Source organism: Pseudophryne corroboree, chromosome 9 (assembly GCF_028390025.1).
Source record: "Pseudophryne corroboree isolate aPseCor3 chromosome 9, aPseCor3.hap2, whole genome shotgun sequence".
Classification (NCBI taxonomy): domain Eukaryota; kingdom Metazoa; phylum Chordata; class Amphibia; order Anura; family Myobatrachidae; genus Pseudophryne; species Pseudophryne corroboree.
Window position 1 is genome coordinate 456,852,608 of NC_086452.1, and position 21,482 is coordinate 456,874,089.

The 21,482-nt window shown below is 49.9% G+C and overlaps 1 protein-coding gene and 1 long non-coding RNA gene across 6 annotated transcripts in view; one reads left to right on the forward strand and one right to left on the reverse strand.

Moving 5' to 3' along the window:
- Positions 1-21,482, reverse strand: part of FGD5 (FYVE, RhoGEF and PH domain containing 5) — a 244,466-nt gene that overhangs the window by 187,406 nt on the left and 35,578 nt on the right. For all 4 annotated transcript variants that reach the window (XM_063941238.1, XM_063941236.1, XM_063941235.1 and 1 more), the window contains exon 3: positions 4,881-5,001. In XM_063941238.1, coding sequence (XP_063797308.1) covers positions 4,881-5,001 — 121 coding nt within the window. The remainder of the gene's footprint in view (positions 1-4,880; positions 5,002-21,482) is intronic.
- Positions 1-21,482, forward strand: part of LOC134958554 (uncharacterized) — a 101,265-nt gene that overhangs the window by 33,000 nt on the left and 46,783 nt on the right. The gene's annotated exons all lie outside the window — the stretch shown is intronic.

A 21,482-nucleotide genomic window follows, 5' to 3' on the forward strand; every position in this document is an offset into this window, starting at 1 on the left:
TCAGAGTTGTTAGCAAACAAAAAAAGTAAGCAATTGGGAAAAACCCTGCTGCACTGTAGGTGGCATAGCCGGATTAAGGCAGGGGCGAGAGGGGCGGCCGTCCTGGGGCCCACACACCCTACGTTTTGTAGGAGTCTTCCTTCGGCGGCTCAGCTGTTCAGTAACAGCAGCCGCCGAGGAGCTCCTACACAGTCAGTCTCGCGGGACAGGGAAATCTCGCGAGACAGTGACTGCAAGCCGCCGGACAGCCTGCGCTCCCTGCTGCAATGTAAGTGAAGTGAAGGGGGGGGGGGGGGTGTATGTATGTATGTGTGTGTTTGTGTATGTATGTATGTGTGTTTGTATGTATGTGTGTTTGTGTGTATGTATGCGTGTGCACGGCCCCGGGAAGGGGGAGGGGGAGGTGGCGAGGACTTTGCCAGAAATCATAGGTGGGGGCCCTGGGCCCCAACCACCCTTAATCCGGCCCTAGCAGGTGAAGCAGATGTAACATGTGCAGAGAGAATTAGATTTGGGTCCAAGGACGATGTGGCTAATTGAGGGCTAGTCTCACTCACGCACCATGTATATGGCCCACGTCAAGAAGTGAGACTTCCTTTTGCGGAATGGGATATTTAAATGGGATTCAAGCAGTAGACAGAGGACACTGAACTTACCAGCGGGGAAGGTGATCACCTTCTAAGGGGACATAACACATGGAAGCACGCGCCTAGGCCCATTTTTACCTACGCTATTAAGAATAATAATGCAAACGTTACACAATGCGCACTTCCATCTGGGCCTGAAAACCGACACAAGCGGGAAAAGGGCGACACGTTCTCACTACTGTGCTCATCTATGCATTATTTTCCCATTCGTAAAACTGACCTATCCCCCGCTTTGAGGCATGTTTAGGCCAAACCTCACCACCACCCCACCTGGCAATGAAAGAGTTATAGACTTGAGCATAAGAGACACTGGTCAGCGCTGACAGAAAGCCCCAACACGCCAGGGACTAATCATCGCACAGAGCCAAATACAATTATAACGGACATAGCAGAAGAATAGTGCTTCAGTGTGCAAAGTGCCACTCATAGGAGGCATTCCTGTGGATGAAAGTGCCTCTGTTTGGGGAAGGAGGAAGAGAGAGATGAGCGAGGGTGGAGGATGGGAGGGTGACACAGCTGGGAAGGAGAAGAAGAGAAGAGCAGAGTAAGGGAGGTTGTGGCACGCATAATGAAAGTGTGTCTGGAAAGGGAGAAATTCCGGCACAGGATTCTGAATTACAGAAAGCAGATGGGGAAGGGGGGGGGGGGGGGGCTTGGGCAGAAAGGCATTATTATATTAATGGTTTCAAATTAACTTGGTGTCACTGAGATACCAGTAATAGCTGCAAGTTTCTATCCAACTCCCTGAGTCAGGTGCAGAATGATATTCAGGTAATGTGTGTGTTTGACAGCAAAGGTGGCGGATGAGTGATGCTGCGCCGAAATTCCACGCAAAGCGGTTTTGCGAGGTGGGACAAGCGAGGAGAACATCAAATTCCACTTTTGCGTCACCAAAAGCAGTGGACGGCACGCATGAAGACGGATGGGTACACAGCACTGGCAGGAGGGTACTAGTGGCATTAGCGTGACGTAGTAAGCAGATAGCCGCAGCTGGATGGCAATGTACCTGCAGATGTCAGTCAGATCCAGGACCATGAAATAGAGCGGAGGTGGCCAATCGTTCCGGAAAGCCTGGGAACACTTAGGGCTCTATTTATGAAGCAATGAAAAGCCAAAACCACCAGAAAATAGGATTTTCACTGATTTGGGCCACTTAACTTAGCTTTGTCCCACCTACCGTCATTTACCGTCACCCCCAGAGACCTTTGGGTAATGGCAGCTTAACTGTATTTATCAAGTAGCAGAAATGTACAGATGTGTCCTCAAACACTTGGTGCAGTCGCACCAAACATCCCTTCTTGGGCACCAGGTACCATGTGCCTCAGCTTACGCCAACCATCTTTTTCGTGCAAATCTGCGCCTTAGCCGCAACACTTCACAACACTCCTCTGATTATATTGATATGCGACACTTGTATGTCTGTGTAAGACTGAGTCTGAATCTGTATGAGAAGTGCTACGTTGCAGTGGCTCCACGCCAAGTTCCATTGTGCTTGTATACAGATTCATACTCAGTCGCACACAGATATACAAGTGTCGCATATCAGATTAATCAGAGCGGTCTCCTGACGCAGTTTTGTCACATCACATTGCGACCAAGATGCACATTCATGCAAAAAAAGACATGAGACCGCCCAGTGCGGGTCACTTGCGCCAGGCGTCTCGCGATGCATGGTATATTGAGGCTAGATATATGAGGACAAATCTGTAGATAGCGCCATCTATATATGGCATTACCGATAAAGTCCTTATTTCCAGCACTGGGGACCCAGCGAAGCCTCTCTGACTTCACCTAAGAAGTTCCAGATTTGTTGGATCTCCGCCGAGTTGAAGAGCTATGTGGATTGGGCGGACGGCTGCCTCACAAACGCTTTCCAGATCAAGCCTTTGCTGTAAGCGTTACGCTGCCAGTAACACAGGTGAGAACACAGCCAATGAGGGAGACACCGCAGGACCTCGCCATACAGGCGAGTATTGGTAAATACCGGTGGTGTAATTGTAAGCATCGCGGCAAAGGACAAAGGGGGTAATTTAGATCTGATCACTCGCTAGCTGTTTGTTGCTGTCCTGCGTTCACATAGTCGCCACCCACCGGGGAGTGTATTTTAGCTGTGCAAGTGTGCGATCGCATGTGCAGCCGAGTGGTCGGAATTGACATCAGACACCCTCCCTGTAAACGCTTGGACACGCCTGCGTTTTTCCAAACACTCCCAGAAAACGGTCAGTTGCCACCCACAAACGTCTTCTTCCTGTCAATCTCCTTGCGATCACCTGTGCGAATGGATTCTTCGCACAAACCCATCGCAGAGCAATGAACCGCTTTGTACCTGTGCAACGTGCCTGCGCATTGCGGTGCATACGCATGCATAGTTCTGACCTGATTGCAGCGCTGCAAAAAACGCTAGCGAGCCATCAGGTCTGAATTACCCCCGAAATCCGCTGATAAAATTCCCAGAAAGTTATCAAAATATCACCTGCAATGCTACACACAGGGCTGAATTCTGAAATCGCACTGACCTTGAAAGTGAATGGAAATATGTTAAATATAAATGTCCTACATCCAACACCCAATAACAGAGGGAATAAAATACATAAATGAATATAAAACCATCATAGGCTGCCACCTGCATAGGCCGTGCTGCAAACCAGACAACAAAGCAGCTTCACAACAAGGTACAATTAGGCTGCACTCCTGATTAGCATATAGATCTGCATGCCAAGCAAATTTGCATTGATGCCACGCCCCTTTTTTCAATAGGCCCCGCCTTCTCTAGACTATAACTTTCATGCAAAAATTGTTACTATTGGAAGATTAACCCTCAACTTGCCTGGCTTGCCTAGATGCAGCCCAGGCATATAGTAGTGGGTATTATATCTATTATATAATTGTATAGTGTGTCAGTCTAGTGCAAGCCCACCCCTTCAACAGCCACAAACATATCCCACCAGACGCCCCCACTCACCTTCCCACCCGAGGAATTTAATTACGCGTGCCACGATTGAGAGAAGCACGTTGGAGGCAGAGAAACAAGTAATAGAGAGAGACAGTGGGACGGAGAGAGATAATAGAGGGAGAGAGATGCAAATGGGGAGGGAGAGAAAAAGAGACAAAGGGAAGGAAAGAGATAGAGGGAGACACTGGGACGGAGAGACACGGGGGATTGAGAGACAAAAAGATAAGGGGGAAGAAGAGAGAGACACATGGAGAAGGAGAGACACAAGGGAGAGACAGAAGGGAGAGAGACACATACACAGGGAGTGTGAGAGAGAGACATGGGGGAAGGAGAAAGAGAAAAATGGGGGGGCAGAAAGAGAAACACTGGGGAGGAAGAGAGAGACACATGGAAAGGGAGAGAGAGATGAAGGAGGGAGAGAAAAAGACACAGGAGGCAAAAAGAGAGGGACAATGGGGAGGAAAAGAAAGACACGGGGGAAAGAGAGAGAAAGCAAAACATAGCAAGGGAGGGAGACACACATGGGGAGGGTGAGAGAGACAAGGAGGGAGAGAAAAAAGGCATGCGGAGAGGGAGAAAAAGAGAGTGACACTGGGAAGGGAGAGAGAAATGGGGGACAGGATGACAGAGAGAAGAGAGAAAGAAAGAAAGAAAGAAAGAAAGAAAGAAAGAAAGAAAGAAAGAAAGAAAGAAAGAAAGAAAGAAAGAAAGAAAGAAAGAAAGAGACATGTGGAAGAGAAAGAAAGACAGACACACTGGCAATGTAGAGAGTGTGAAAGACATGGGGAGGGAGATAGAAACCCACAGGGAGAAAAGGAGAGAGAAAGAGACAGACGCGGGGTGTGAGAGAGAAAGAGATATGGGTGATAGAGAGAGAGAGATGGGGAAGAGAAGAGAGGAGAAATGTAGAAACCCCTACAGTATCGGGCACAATCTGCGAATGATGGGTCCCAAATACTAGTTGATAACATGTTATAAATACCAATACTGTATGCTGATACATTTAAAGAATAGTGATATTAGTGGCACGCTGGGCTTATCTGACAGCCCGTGAACATTATTACATTTTAAACGATCCACAAATGTCTGATGAACAGTTTATCTTCTACTGTATATTGTTTGTTAGACACAGGGGAGCACTGAGAGATGCAAGCTAGAATTCTGTAAGAGAGAGGAGCAGGACCAGCCAAAATGCCGTTCAGAATAGCACTCTACAACCCAGCAAATAACCCAGGGCAAAGGTACCGGAATGGTGAAAGCAGGGTACACTGTCTCATTACCTTCTGCACCCCTCCAGTGCTGGTCTCCTCGTCTTCTGAGCTTTTCTGATCCTCGTCCAATGTGAGGTCTTCTGCGTTGTTCATGGGGATTGGGCAGACTTTGTACGGTTCCGTGTAGGCACTGCGCATAAAGTAAAGAAGCGTCAAAATATACAACAAAGAAAATCCACCATCGCAATACTTCTCACCACGACTAGCAGGAAGGTAGGGCTCCCATACCTGGAACTAAATTCTAAAGCGTTTCATTTGAACCGGGTAGTGTACAAGTTGGCGTCACCGGCAGGAAGGACCACAGCAGACCTATCAAGCAAGTTTTCTTGACTGACAGAAATTGTAAACTACACAAACACCGGAACAACATGCAAACTCCACACAAATAGTGGGTCAGAGTCAAACACATGGTCCTTTTGCTGTAAGACTGCAATACTAGCCACTGTGCCACCCAGTAGCAATAGCACTACAATATGGGGATAATCTCATTACAGTCATTTGCTGTGCTGACATCTCTGTTAATAAATAATACAATGGGATCTTAATGAGCCATAAGGAGGATAGGATGTGGCTTTTATTACAAACTGTAATGGATTCTGCAACTATATGCGCTCCGAAGATAAATCACAGCAGACAGGGGCCACACTGAGCTAGCAGGTGCCACATTTAGCACGTATGGGGATGATACAGGGAGCCGGGTCACATGACATAATTATTACACGCTGCGTAACAGGACATAGCGGCGACTGCTGGTGGCAACACAATTAAATCCCCGTCTCAGGCACAGTATGGCCATGCAAGGGTAGACAATAACTCTATAAGAATGCTTCTGTCAGCCATCACAGACAAGAAAATAAATAGTAATGATAAAGGGAAGATAATCACACAGTGTGAGGTTATTGCTACCCTGGGTAGCAATCTATAATGTTATTATTGAGGGGATGGAGAATATTGCTTCCCTGAGGCACAAACCGATTTAGTAACAGAGAAATGTGAATTGTGAAATACACCCAATTACAACACGGTGCCCACATGTGTCTGGTCCCTGTCCCAGAGTGGGGGGAAGGGGACATCACACATCTCTGATATTCCTCATTTTATCTGTCCTGGTGTCTGTGTATTAGGAGGAGGGGAGAGGTCAGTGTGTCCTGATGTCTGTGTATTAGGAGGAGGGGAGAGGTCAGTGCCCCCCTGATGTCTGTGTATTAGGAGGAGGGGAAAGGTCAGTGTCCCCTGATGTCTGTGTATTAGGAGGAGGGGAGAGGTCAGTGTCCCCTGATGTCTGTGTATTAGGAGGGAAGAGGTCAGTGACCCTCATGTCTGTGTATTAGGAGGAGGGGAGAGGTCAGTGCACCCTGATGTCTGTGTATTAGGAGGAGGGGAGAGGTCAGTGCACCCTGATGTCTGTGTATTAGGAGGAGGGAAGAGGTCAGTGTGCCCTGATATCTGTGTATTTGGAGGAGGGAAGAGGTCAGTGTCCCTTGATGTCTGTGTATTAGGAGGAGGGGAGAGGTCAGTGTCCCCTATTGTCTGTGTATTAGGAGGAGGGGAGAGGTCACTGTGCCCTGATGTCTGTGTATTAGGAGGAGGGGAGAGGTCAGTGTCCCCCGATGTCTGTATATTAGGAGGAGGGAAGAGGTCAGTGCCCCCTGATGTCTGTGTATTAGTAGGAGGGGAGAGGTCAGTGTCCCCTGATGTCTGTGTATTAGGAGGGGAGAGGTCAGTGTGATCTGATACCTGTGTATTAGGAGGAGGGGAGAGGTCAGTGTCCACTGATGTCTGTGTATTAGGAGGGGAGAGGTCAGTGTGATCTGATGCCTGTGTATTAGGAGGAGGGGAGAGGTCAGTGCCCCCTGATGTCTGTGTATTAGGAGGAAGGGAGAGGTCAGTGCCCCCTAATGTCTGTGTAGAGGAGGGGAGAGGTCAGTGTCCCCTGATGTCTGTGTATTAGGAGGAGGGGGGAGGTCAGTATCCCCTGATGTCTGTGTATTAGGAGTAGGGGAGAGGTCAGTGCCCCCTGATGTCTGTGTATTAGGAGGAGGGAAGAGGTCAGTGTGCCCTGATATCTGTGTATTTGGAGGAGGGAAGAGGTCAGTGTCCCTTGATGTCTGTGTATTAGGAGGAGGGGAGAGGTCAGTGTCCCCTATTGTCTGTGTATTAGGAGGAGGGGAGAGGTCACTGTGCCCTGATGTCTGTGTATTAGGAGGAGGGGAGAGGTCAGTGTCCCCCGATGTCTGTATATTAGGAGGAGGGAAGAGGTCAGTGCCCCCTGATGTCTGTGTATTAGTAGGAGGGGAGAGGTCAGTGTCCCCTGATGTCTGTGTATTAGGAGGGGAGAGGTCAGTGTGATCTGATACCTGTGTATTAGGAGGAGGGGAGAGGTCAGTGTCCCCTGATGCCTGTGTATTAGGAGGGGAGAGGTCAGTGTGATCTGATACCTGTGTATTAGGAGGAGGGGAGAGGTCAGTGTCCACTGATGTCTGTGTATTAGGAGGGGAGAGGTCAGTGTGATCTGATGCCTGTGTATTAGGAGGAGGGGAGAGGTCAGTGCCCCCTGATGTCTGTGTATTAGGAGAAAGGGAGAGGTCAGTGCCCCCTAATGTCTGTGTAGAGGAGGGGAGAGGTCAGTGTCCCCTGATGTCTGTGTATTAGGAGGAGGGGAGAGGTCAGTGCCCCCTGATGTCTGTGTAGAGGAGGGGAGAGGTCAGTGTCCCCTGATGTCTGTGTATTAGGAGGAGGGCAGAGGTCAGTGTGCCCTGATGTCTGTGTATTAGGAGTAGGGGAGAGGTCAGTGTGTCCTGATGTCTGTGTATTAGGAGGAGGGGAGAGGTCAGTGCCCCCTGATGTCTGTGTATTAGGAGGAGGGGAGAGGTCAGTGTCCCCTGACGTCTGTGTATTAGGAGTAGGGGAGAGGTCAGTGCCCCCTGATGTCTGTGTAGAGGAGGGGAGGTCAGTGTCCCCTGATGTCTGTGTATTAGGAGGAGGGCAGAGGTTAGTATCCCCTGATGTCTGTGTATTAGGAGTAGGGGAGAGGTCAGTGCCCCCTGATGTCTGTGTAGAGGAGGGGAGAGGTCAGTGTCCCCTGATGTCTGTGTATTAGGAGGAGGGGAGAGGTCAGTGCCCCCTGATGTCTGTGTAGAGGAGGGGAGAGGTCAGTGTCCCCTGATGTCTGTGTATTAGGAGGAGGGCAGAGGTCAGTGTCCCCTGATGTCTGTGTATTAGGAGGAGAGAAGAGGTCTGTGCCCCCTGATGTCTGTGTATTAGTAGGAGGGGAGAGGTTAGTGTCCCCTGATGTCTGTGTATTAGGAGGGGAGAGGTCAGTGTGATCTGATACCTGTGTATTAGGAGGAGGGGAGAGGTCAGTGCACCCTGATGTCTGTGTATTAGGAGGAGGGGAGAGGTCAGTGCACCCTGATGTCTGTGTATTAGGAGGAGGGGAGAGGTCAGTGTGCCCTGATATCTGTGTATTTGGAGGAGGGAAGAGGTCAGTGTCCCCTGATGTCTGTGTATTAGGAGGAGGGGAGAGGTCAGTGCCCCCTATTGTCTGTGTATTAGGAGGAGGGGAGAGGTCACTGTGCCCTGATGTCTGTGTATTAGGAGGAGGGGAGAGGTCAGTGCACCCTGATGTCTGTGTATTAGGAGGAGGGGAGAGGTCAGTGCACCCTGATGTCTGTGTATTAGGAGGAGGGGAGAGGTCAGTGTGCCCTGATATCTGTGTATTTGGAGGAGGGAAGAGGTCAGTGTCCCCTGATGTCTGTGTATTAGGAGGAGGGGAGAGGTCAGTGCCCCCTATTGTCTGTGTATTAGGAGGAGGGGAGAGGTCACTGTGCCCTGATGTCTGTGTATTAGGAGGAGGGGAGAGGTCAGTGTCCCCTGATGTCTGTGTATTAGGAGGAGGGAAAAGGTCAGTGCCCCCTGATGTCTGTGTATTAGTAGGAGGGGAGAGGTCAGTGTCCCCTGATGTCTGTGTATTAGGAGGGGAGAGGTCAGTGTGATCTGATACCTGTGTATTAGGAGGAGGGGAAAGGTCAGTGTCCCCTGATGTCTGTGTATTAGGAGGGGAGAGGTCAGTGTGATCTGATACCTGTGTATTAGGAGGAGGGGAGAGGTCAGTGTCCACTGATGTCTGTGTATTAGGAGGGGAGAGGTCAGTGTGATCTGATGTCTGTGTATTAGGAGGAGGGGAGAGGTCAGTGCCCCCTGATGTCTGTGTATTAGGAGGAGGGGAGAGGTCAGTGTCCCCTGACGTCTGTGTATTAGGAGTAGGGGAGAGGTCAGTGCCCCCTGATGTCTGTGTAGAGGAGGGGAGAGGTCAGTGTCCCCTGATGTCTGTGTATTAGGAGTAGGGGAGAGGTCAGTATCCCCTGATGTCTGTGTATTAGGAGGAGGGGAGAGGTCAGTGTCCCCTGATGTCTGTGTATTAGGAGGAGGGGAGAGGTCAGTTCCCCCTGATGTCTGTGTAGAGGAGGGGAGAGGTCAGTGTCCCCTGATGTCTGTGTATTAGGAGGAGGGCAGAGGTCAGTGTGCCCTGATATCTGTGTATTAGGAGGAGGGGAGAGGTCAGTGTGTCCTGATGTCTGTGTATTAGGAGGAGGGGAGATGTCAGTGTCCCCTGATGTCTGTGTATTAGGAGTAGGGGAGAAGTCAGTGTGTCCTGATGTCTGTGTATTAGGAGGAGGGGAGAGGTCAGTGCACCCTGATGTCTGTGTATTAGGAGGAGGGGAGAGGTCAGTGCCCCCTATTGTCTGTGTATTAGGAGGGGAGAGGTCAGTGTAATCTGATGCCTGTGTACTAGGAGGAGGGGAGAGGTCAGTGCCCCCTGATGTCTGTGTATTAGGAGGAGGGGAGAGGTCAGTGTCCCCTGACATCTGTGTATTAGGAGGAGGGGAGAGGTCAGTGCCCCCTGATGTCTGTGTATTAGGAGGGGAGAGGTCAGTGTGATCTGATACCTGTGTATTAGGAGGAGGGGAGAGGTCAGTGTCCACTGATGTCTGTGTATTAGGAGGGGAGAGGTCAGTGTGATCTGATGCCTGTGTATTAGGAGGAGGGAAGAGCTCAGTGCCCCCTGATGTCTGTGTATTAGGAGGGGAGAGGTCAGTGTGCCCTGATGTCTGTGTATTAGGAGGAGGGGAGAGGTCAGTGCCCCCTGATGTCTGTGTATTAGGAGGGGAAGGTCAGTGTGATCTGATACCTGTGTATTAGGAGGAGGGGAGAGGTCAGTGTCCACTGATGTCTGTGTATTAGGAGGGGAGAGGTCAGTGTGATCTGAAACCTGTGTATTAGGAGGAGGGGAAAGGTCAGTGTCCCCTGATGTCTGTGTATTAGGAGGGGAGAGGTCAGTGTGATCTGATACCTGTGTATTAGGAGGAGGGGAGAGGTCAGTGTCCACTGATGTCTGTGTATTAGGAGGGGAGAGGTCAGTGTGATCTGATGCCTGTGTATTAGGAGGAGGGAAGAGCTCAGTGCCCCCTGATGTCTGTGTATTAGGAGGAGGGGAGAGGTCAGTGCCCCCTGATGTCTGTGTATTAGGAGTAGGGGAGAGGTCAGTGTGATCTGATACCTGTGTATTAGGAGGAGGGGAAAGGTCAGTGTCCCCTGATGTCTGTGTATTAGGAGGGGAGAGGTCAGTGTGATCTGATACCTGTGTATTAGGAGGAGGGCAGAGGTCAGTGCCCCCTGATGTCTGTGTATTAGGAGGGAAGAGGTCAGTGCCCCCTCATGTCTGTGTATTAGGAGGAGGGAAGAGCTCAGTGCCCCCTGATATCTGTGTATTAGGAGGAGGGGAGAGGTCAGTGCGCCCTGATGTCTGTGTATTAGGAGGAGGGGAGAGGTCAGTGTCCCCTGATGTCTGTGTATTTGGAGGAGGGGAGAGGTCAGTGCCCCCTGATGTCTGTGTATTTGGAGGAGGGAAGAGGTCAGTGTATCCCTGATGTCTGTGTATTAGGAGGAGGGAAGAGCTCAGTGCCCCCTGATGTCTGTGTATTAGGAGGAGAGGAGAGGTCAGTGCCCCTTGATATCTGTGTATTAGGAGGAGGGTAGAGGTCAGTGTCCCCTGACGTCTGTGTATAAACATCTTAGTGATAATTGGTGGACCCCTTTCTTTGAAAGTAAAGCATTCATAACCATAACCAGAAATAACGACACAGAGACTTGAATTTGGCAGAAAATTGCTAGCTATTTATTTGTCCCTAACCATTAGGAAACCTGTAATAAAAGAGATTAATTTAATATGCCGCTCCAGCTGGCATATGGTGGCGGCCCAAAAGAACGGCTCCTTAATCTAAATTAAACTTAAATAACTCAATCCTATAAATTTACTAAAACTTATCATAAACCGGTAATAGGTGACAACTCAACCCCCACAGTGACTACCCACCGCTCCTGGATGCCCTGCCGCTGCCTTCCCGGACGGGTGGTCAAGCGGCCATAAGTCGATGGAGGTGAGTGCACCTAAACCACAACAAACTGTAAAACACTACAGTTTTCTCTACCATACGAAACTGCCGTTCTTTTCCGCCAACAGCGAAAGACTCATCCCCAAAGTCTTTCGCACCGCCACCATAAACCTACCCTAACTCCTGCAAAGCGAAACCTAGATCCTCCAGAAACAACATCATCCCCTCATCGGATAGATGTACTCCATCGCGCCGGAAAAGGTGGCTGTCTCTGAACCGTATCCTCGGGTGGCGAACCACCCTCCCTCCGTGGGACAGCACCCACTTTGCCACAGCACCGTTCACCTTTTTCCGGGCCTCATCAATCCGGCGACCATCCGCCACACCCCTCCAACACAATCTCGGCACTATCATGGAAAAAACCAACACACAATTGGTCCAATGCGCGGTCACACTTGCCAGATCCTGTATCATGGCCCACCGCAGCTCCAAGGATGTCCTCTTCCCCAAGTCGTTGCCACCTAGATGGACAACCAAAACCCTGGGGACTCCATGCTCGCTGGCCTGACTCACTAACCTACTCCTCAGCTCACCCCACATCATTCCGCGCCAGCCAAGCCATCTGACACCCTGAGTTCCAAACAATGCCTGAGACCCTTCCGAGGCCACAAACCTGGCCGCCCAGTAAATGTAAGAGTGGCCAACCACCCAAATGGGCAAATAGTCTTCGAACCATCCTGAAGGGAAAAAGAGGGGTAGAATTGATTACTAAGAGGTTTATTTATTGTTTAATACTGAAGGATCTGCCAAAAAAGAAAACTTTAGATCTCGCCATTGCAGCAGTCACGGCCTAGCCGACTGCACCACGTTCCGTTGCCAATTTAAAACGCAATTAAAGACACAAAGGGGAAAATCAAATTAAACAAAACAAAATAAAAGAAGGGGGGGGGGAATAAAATGGGAAACACATGTAATAACTCAGCTGGAGGTGAACGTAAAGACCTGCTGAGGGACTCTGATTAGACCAAATTAGCCGAATTATAGATTAGAATTCAGTCCGAATCACCAAGAGGACTTAAAATGGCTTCACCTTCCCTATATATATCAAGCCCTCCCCTATAAAGAAGGCTGTACTTTCCTTACAGCTAGGTCCACCCCTCCCCAGATGTTTAACCCTTTCCTCTCCTATGCAGTCAATACTCTCTTCTTAGGAGTAGGGGAGAGGTCAGTGCCCCTTGATGTCTGTGTAGAGGAGGGGAGAGGTCAGTGTCCCCTGATGTCTGTGTATTAGGAGGAGGGCAGAGGTCAGTGTGCCCTGATATCTGTGTATTAGGAGGAGGGGAGAGGTCAGTGTGTCCTGATGTCTGTGTATTAGGAGGAGGGGAGATGTCAGTGTCCCCTGATGTCTGTGTATTAGTAGTAGGGGAGAGGTCAGTGTGTCCTGATGTCGGTGTATTAGGAGGATGGGAGAGGTCAGTGTGTCCTGATGTCTGTGTATTAGGAGGAGGGGAGAGGTCAGTGCCCCCTGATGTCTGTGTATTAGTAGTAGGGGAGAGGTCAGTGTGTCCTGATGTCGGTGTATTAGGAGGATGGGAGAGGTCAGTGTGTCCTGATGTCTGTGTATTAGGAGGAGGGGAGAGGTCAGTGTCCCCTGATGTCTGTGTATTAGGAGTAGGGGAGAAGTCAGTGTGTCCTGATGTCTGTGTATTAGGAGGAGGGGAGAGGTCAGTGCCCCCTGATGTCTGTGTATTAGGAGGAGGGGAGAGGTCAGTGCCCCCTGATGTCTGTGTATTAGGAGGAGGGGAGAGGTCAGTGTCTCCTGATGTCTGTGTATTAGGAGGAGGGGAGAGGTCAGTGTCCCCTGATGTCTGTGTATTAGGAGGAGGGGAGAGGTCAGTGTGTCCTGATGTCTGTGTATTAGGAGGAGGGCAGAGGTCAGTGTGCCCTGATGTCTGTGTATTAGGAGGAGGGGAGAGTTCAGTGCCCCCTGATGTCTGTGTATTAGGAGGAGGGGAGAGGTCAGTGCACCCTAATGTCTGTGTATTAGGAGGAGGGGAGAGTTCAGTGCACCCTGATGTCTGTGTATTAGGAGGAGGGAGAGGTCAGTGCCCCCTGATGTCTGTGTATTAGGAGGGGAGAGGTCAGTGTGTCCAGATGTCTGTGTATTAGGAGGAGGAGAGAGGTCAGTGTGTCCTGATGTCTGTGTATTAGGAGGAGGGGAGAGGTCAGTGTCCCCTGATGTCTGTGTATTAGGAGGAGGGGAGAGGTCAGTGTGTCCTGATGTCTGTGTATTAGGAGGAGGGGAGAGGTCAGTGTGTCCTGGTGTCTGTGTATTAGGAGGAGGGGAGAGGTCAGTGCACCCTGATGCCTGTGTATTAGGAGGAGGGAAGAGGCCAGTGCCCCCCTCATGTCTGTGTATTAGGAGGAGGGGAGAGGTCAGTGCACCCTGATGTCTGTGTATTAGGAGGAGGGGAGAGGTCAGTGCACCCTGATGTCTGTGTATTAGGAGGAGGGAAGAGGTCAGTGCAGCCTGATGTCTGTGTATTAGGGGGAGGGGAGAGGTCAGTGCCCCCTGATGTCTGTGTATTAGGAGGAGGGGAGAGGTCAGTGTCCCCTGATGTCTGTGTATTAGGAGGAGGGCAGAGGTCAGTGTCCCCTGATGTCTGTGTATTAGGAGGAGGGCAGAGGTCAGTGTCCCCTGATGTCTGTGTATTAGGAGGAGGGAGAGGTCAGTGCCCTCTGATGTCTGTGTATTAGGAGGAGGGGAGAGGTCAGTGCCCCCTGATGTCTGTGTATTAGGAGGAGGGGAGAGGTCAGTGCACCCTGATGTCTTGTGTATTAGGAGGAGGGAGAGGTCAGTGTCCCCTGATGTCTGTGTATTAGGAGGAGGGGAGAGGTCAGTGTGTCCTGATGTCTGTGTATTAGGAGGAGGGGAGAGGTCAGTGTCCCCTGATGTCTGTGTATTAGGAGGAGGGGAGAGGTCAGTGCACCCTGATGTCTTGTGTATTAGGAGGAGGGCAGAGGTCAGTGTCCCCTGATGTCTGTGTATTAGGAGGAGGCGAGAGGTCAGTGCCCCCTGATGTCTGTGTATTAGGAGGAGGGGAGAGGTCAGTGCACCCTGATGTCTGTGTATTAGGAGGAGGGGAGAGGTCAGTGCCCCCTGATGTCTGTGTATTAGGAGGAGGGGAGAGGTCAGTGCACCCTGATGTCTTGTGTATTAGGAGGAGGGCAGAGGTCAGTGTCCCCTGATGTCTGTGTATTAGGAGGAGGGCGAAGTCTATGGTGGAAAGTAAATCAGTGGCAATAGTCCCTTGTACAGTAACACTGGTCATGTTGGTGGACCATATTCTACCAGGGAATTTGTTAATTGGGTGATATTTACAATGTCAACAATACCGCTACTGGCAGGGTAATGCCGACATAATACTAATCTTACTTACAGCATTAGTAACAGCGTCAGCATCATAACTGTAAACATGATTGTTCAGCGTCACGTCTAGAGTTCCGACATGTTACAAGGCTATAACTACCATTAGTTCCATGTCAGCATATTCTGCTCAAGATGACACTGCCGACATTGCAACTGCTGGAACCTCATACCGGTCCCATTCTCCGATGACGTAGACAGATATGAACATACTGTAGCAGACACACGTTGTGGAGAACTGAACATGCCCTATGCATTAGGAGAAGAGGAGAGGTCTGTGCCCTACGCCAGCTAGCTTGGGTACTGCAGCAGCTTGGTCTGGCAAGAATAGAGTCATCCATACCGCAATCTGCAACACTGCAGAAAACTGATGCTTCTAAGGAAGAGTCCGTCCAGCCCTTCTATTCCTCAGCAATGAGCACTGCAAGTATTACTAATTCATTAGGAATATTGGGCCTAATTCAGACCTGATGGCCGCAGCAAATTTGTTAGCAGTTGGGCAAAACCATGGGGGTCATTCTGAATTGATCGCTCGCTAGCAGTTTTTAGCAGCCGTGCAAACGCATTGTCGCCGCCCACTGGGAGTGTATTTTAGCTTAGCAGAAGTGCGAACGCTTGTTCAGCAGAGCGCCTGCAAAATCTTTTTGTGCAAAACAAGACCAGCCCTGTAGTTACTCTTCGTGTGCGTTGATTCTAACGACAGAGGGACGGCTTTTGACGTCACACACCCGCCCAGCGAACGCCCAGCCACGCCTGCGTTTTTTCTGCCACGCCTGCGTTTTTCTAAGAACTCCCTGAAAACGGTCAGTTGACACCCAGAAAACGCCCACTTTCTGTCAATCTCCTTGCGGCCGGCTGTGCGATTGGAACCGTCGCTAGAACCAGTGCTTAACCACAATGGACTTTGTACCCGTATGACGTGCGTGCACATTACGGAGCATACGCATGCGCAGATTACCCGTTTTTTCCACTGATCGCTACGCAGCGAACAACGGCAGCTAGCGGTCAACTCGAAATGACCCCCTATGTGCACTGCAGGAGGGGCAGGTGTAACATGTGCAGAGAGAGTTAGATGTGGGTGGAGTGTGTTCAAACCGAAATCCAAATTGCAGTGTAAAAATAAAGCAGACAGTATTTACCCTGCACAGAAACAAAATAACCCACCCAAATCTAACTCTCTCTGCACATGTTACCTCTGCCCCCCTGCACTGCACATGGTTTTGCCCAACTGTTAACAAATTTGCTGCTGCAATCAACTCTGAATTACCCCCATTGTACTAATTATAGGCGTAGTCCCTGTTACATTTAACCGGAGATAAACACTGCGGTTTGCGCAGGAAGGGGTTAATGATCAATATGCCGGCACTTTGTTTGATGAAGTGTCAGATAAAGCTGACTTTTAAAGTTTCAGCCTGTAAAACACTGGAGGAGCCGGGAGCTGGAGGTCTCCACGGACAGTTTAATCCCCGGATAATTCTTCTGCTTGTAGTAATGATATGGATGAGTGAGAGCAGATTGCAGCTTGAGGGCTGAATGCAGCTGGCCAATCTTCAAGAGCGCACACCACACAAACCTAAGAATCCGCCAGAGAGCCAGCTCATCATCTCAGCAATCCCCGCATCATGCCGACACACATGACCGGCGCTCACTGCATGAGAATCCACCGTGCCAACGCTGCGTCTTCTGGGGTGTGGAGCTGGGCTGTTGGGGCAGCTCTTCCTAAATGCAGGCTTCAGTGCATGAGTGTAACATACAGCGGTCATGTGGAAAAAGATTTACTTTCTTATAAAATATAAATGACACTTCAGGGCTAAAGATGAGATATTTCCAGGGGCTTTGCCTCATTAGTTGGGGGCACTGTCTACCTAGCAGGCAGGTAAGTATCCCCGTGGGAGTATTGGTGGTCATTCCGAGTTGATCACTAGCTGCTTTCGTTCGCTGTGCAACGATCAGGCAAAATAATGGCACTTCTGCGCATGCGTATGCGGCGCAATGCGCACGCGCTAAGTAATATTACAACGAACTATGTAGTTTCACACAAGGTCTAGCGAAGCTTTTCAGTCGCACTGCTGGCCGTAGAGTGATTGACAGGAAGAGGGTGTTTCTGGGTGTCAACTGACCGTTTTCAGGGAGTGTTCGAAAAAATGCAGGCGTGGCTGGGAGAACGCAGGCGTGGCTGGGAGAACGCAGGGCGTGTTTGTGACGTCAAAACAGGAACTGAACAGTCTGAAGTGATCACAAGCGCTGAGTAGGTATTGAGCTACTCTGAAACTGCACAAAAAAAATTATGCCACCGCTCTGTGATCCTTTCGTTCGCACTTCTGCTAAGCTAAAATACACTCCCAGTGGGAGGCGGCATAGCGTTTGCACGGCTGCTAAAAACTGCTAGCGAGTGATCAACTCGGAATGACCCCCATTGCCTGCTCTCTGGAGGGCCCAGGAGTTCCCACCGTAGTGGAAGAGCAACTATGGCCAGACCCAAAGGCCCACAGATGAAGGCGCGGTCTCCGAAGTGATTTTCACAGTTGTAATTCCGAAAACCTTAGTTTGGGTGTTATGGGGGTTATTCTGAGATGAACGTAGGTGGCTGCATAGGCAGCCAGATCTGCGTTCATCTCTGCACATGCTCAGAGCCGCCCAGCACAGGACAAAGCCGCCCAGCATGTGTGGGGCCGTCTACCGTTGCGTCCGCAATCTAATTGTGAACACATTGGATCTAGGGTTGACCCCTGGCAGCGCACCCTGGCTGCACTGTCAGGCGGTCAGTGGACATTTTTTTCCCCGGAGCGGCTGCAACCCCTAAAACGGTCCCAACCCACCCCTGTTCGCCCCGCAACCCCCAACGCCACGCTGCCGCATCAAAAACGCCCACCGCTGTCAATCACAGCGGTCACATCCATCGTAGGAGGGTGCGACTGCAATGTGTGTGGCCGCGCAGCTGCATGAACAGTTTCTTGATATCGGCAAACTGCGCTGCGAGCCGGATTTAGCCGCAGGGTCTGAATGACCCCCTCTATGTGTTAATATAAATGTACTGCAGTCACATTATTGGAATGACTGTGCACCAAAGCCCATACAGACAGTGCCATAGGCACACCTTCAGACACAAGACTTTTTCAGATAGGGAAACTTCCCATAAAGAACATTCCCGGCAGTAGGAATACATGTCCTGGCTGTTGGAAAGAAGCCACAGTCCCATAAAGTGGGACAGCTGAGTGAGTGCAATAAGTGATGTGCTGAGAAGGCGATGCGGGCCCGCAAGGGGCTTTTGTTGCGATCGCCCCCCTGCCACCACTCCGGCTGCCCGCACACCATACCCAACGCTCCTTCTGCAGCCAGATTTATGCAAATGATGTTAGCATACTAATGACGTCAGTTGCGGTGACATGGGCCGTCAGTCAGGCTGGGTCACTATCATTCTTTAATCTTCTTTTCTTTTTTTTAAATTAATCTGTTAGAAGAAATATGGGGGGGTCATTCCGAGTTGACCGCTCGCTGCCTTTTTTTGCAGCACAGCGTTCAGGTCTCTACTGCGCATGCACCGCAATGTGCATGCGCGTCGTACGGGTACACAGCAGATCGTTGCTGAGCGATGGATTTAATGAAGAATCCGATCGCAAGGAGATGGACAGGAAGAGGGCCTTTGTGGGTGTTAACTGACCGTTTTCTGGGAGTGGTAGGGAAAATGCAGGCGTGTCCAAGCGTTTGCAGGGCGGGTGTCTGACGTCAATTCCGGCACCAAATAGACTGAAGTGATCGCAGCGGCTGAGTAAGTCCAGAGCTACTCAGAAACTGCACAAAATGTTTTTGCAGAGCTCGGCTGCATAGGCGTTCGCACTCCTGCAAAGCGAAAATACACTCCCCCGTGGGCGGCGACTATGCGTTTGCACGGCTGCTAAAAGTAGCTAGCGAGCGATCAACTCGGAATGAGAGCCATTATCTGTTCTTATTAATAATAAACACACTTACAGAGAAGAACGGTGTTAGAGGAAATGCCTGCCTAGTGCCCAGCAGTGTAGCTATAAACCTCTTGGACGACTCCCAGACTTAAATCTGGGTTCCGGGCTGATAAAGATTAATTAAAAATAAATTGCAGTACATCATATCTAGCCTTCCGCTAATAAATTCAGCACAGTCCCCTACAGTTCGGCTTTCCATAATTTACACACTGCAACTACTGTACCTCTGAAAGGCCATCAACCCAAGAACAAGTTACATGATATAAATTATACCAATAATGGTCATAGATACATGTGCAATGGTCTCAAGAGACTGTCGCAACAGTGGCTGCATGTGCAGTTGCGATTTCATTTACAATGAGCTTGCAAAGATGTGCTAATGCGTCAGCCGCTGTCTTGTGCACAGAGGGGGTCATTCCGAGTTGATCGCTAGCTGCCGTTGTTCGCTGCGTAGCGATCGGTGAAAAAAGCGGCTAATCTGCTCCTGCATATGCACCGCAATGCGCACGCAGGTCGTACGGGTACGAAGCCCTTTGTGGTTTTGCACCGGTTCTAGCAACGATTCCAATCGCACAGCCGAACGCAAGGAGATTGACAGGAAGTGGGAGTTTCTGGGTGTCAACTGACCATTTTCTGGGAGTGTTTGGAAAAACGCAGGCGTGGCCGGGCGTTTGCTGGGCGGGTATCTGACGTAATTACCGTGTCACTCGTCGCAGCCATCATCGCACAGGATAAGTAACTACAGGGCTGGTCTTGTTCTGCACAAAATGTGTTTGTTGCCGCGCAGCTGCACAGGCGTTCGCACTTCTGCAAAGCGAAAATACACTCCCCCGTGGGCGGCGACTATGCGTTTGCACGGCTGCTAAAAGTAGCTAGCGAGCGATCAACTCGGAATGAGGGCCAGAGACTCCTACTGTTGGCGCCTCATTTCCGCTGCTCGTGTACGTCAGCGGGAACATCAAGCGCACACCAGCCAGACAGAGTGGATCTCCTAAGACGGCGGGGTCTCTCCAGCTGCGTATGAATTCGCAGTGGCTGACTACGGCAATGCCCGGTGAGCGGTCCCAATACACCTGCGTTTTTCTAGCCACCCCCGTTACCTCCCCCAATCACTGACTACCTGTCACTCACTTTGCAAATAAAACCTCCGCGCGCCCTATCGCTAATGATTCGCTTGCTCCACTGCGTCCGACATCCGTCACTGCGTCCGCTTCTGAATCTTAAAATACCACGACAAAGAATATTTTTAACGCTGTCTACATAGGTAATAAAATAACGCTTATCTGCGCAATTTATAAAAAAAAGTTGTATTCATCTCCCTCTACGATACAGGTTTAGGAATAGCAAGAGTTAATTTACGGCGTCATCTGGTCTCTGTTGACGTGCGCATGTTTATAAGTCGATAGACTTAGACTTCAGTCCCACTAGTTAAAATAAATGATGGTCCAAAATATATATTTTTTTAAACCATTTAACATTGTAAAAATAAATATATTTGCAATAATTCCCATCTATCATCGCCTTCCTGCGATCATAGTACCCCAGACACACTTGGCAAGCCAGCTTCCCGATGCTAAGGCAGTGCGAGTCTATCACCTATCCATCTGCCAGGAACTAGTGACATCACACAAGCACAGTGTTTGTTTACTTAGGTCTTCATTTATATAGTGCAGTGCGTTCAATGTTACACACTCTGGAGGTGATTCAGATCTGATCGTAGAAGTGCTAAATTTGGCACATCTATGATAATCTACTCTGACATGTGGGGGGACGCCCAGCACAGGGCTAGTCCGCCCCGGTTGTCAGGCCCTACACCCCCCCTCCCCCGCACAGGTGCAAAAGCATCGCAAGGTGGCTCCCGGGGTGCGCACGAGCACTCCACATGCGATCGCTGCAGCATTCCCCCCTCTGATTGTGCCTTAGCACAACTATACAACCCGCCCTGCATACTTTAGTATGCACGCCTGATTCCGGTCTCTGGAGACCTCTCCCCAAACTAGAAGCCTGCCTAGGTGTGCAGAAAATAGCAATAAATAAAAAAGAATATATATATATATATATATATATATATATATATATATGTGTGTGTATTTGGCAGGAGAGGTACTTTGCCACCTGTAAGCTACACACAGGGCCCTGGGGGTGGATGGACCGGGTTCCCATCCATTTAGCCCAGACCAGGTCTTATAGGCTTCTTGGCCCAGGAAGCTGCTTCATCAGCCAGCACTTGGCTGCTGGGTTTAAAGCAGAGTCTCTCCCATGAGTCAGGGCTCCTGAAGGCAGTTAGTGTCCAGGTGATAGGCCTGCTAGGGACAGTGGGATCCGGAAGACTGGGGCACTAGTGTCAGGATGCCGGGGCCTTAAGGGTTACTTATTAAGTAAGAGGGAGTGAGGCAGGGCCTAATCTCCCTGGTAGTTTATACTAAAGACAGTGATATTTCTTTTATGTATATCTTTGTTTTTGAGCTACCTGAATAAAAGGTATTTGGAGTCGGTCGTTGGTGGAATTTTTGTAGCAGAGCACATTCTAGCAAGTCTCCTGTTACAATATATATCACTGTGCTAATTTGTCCAACTTTTTAGAACCACACGTTTCATGCAATGTGACTTTTCGGTTGTTCTAAAATGCCGCTCAGTGTATCCTGAATAATGGCTCAATATAAACAGGCGAGTGCGGGGATATCAGGGCCGCCTTTATTACACGTGGCACAACATCTGCCTAGAGATCTGTTACCAATATGCATCTGCAAAGTGAAAAATGCTCCTCGCTGAATATAAAACGTAGAATCCAAGCATATTTGTGGTGAGTGTAAATGGCGGTATGCCCTTC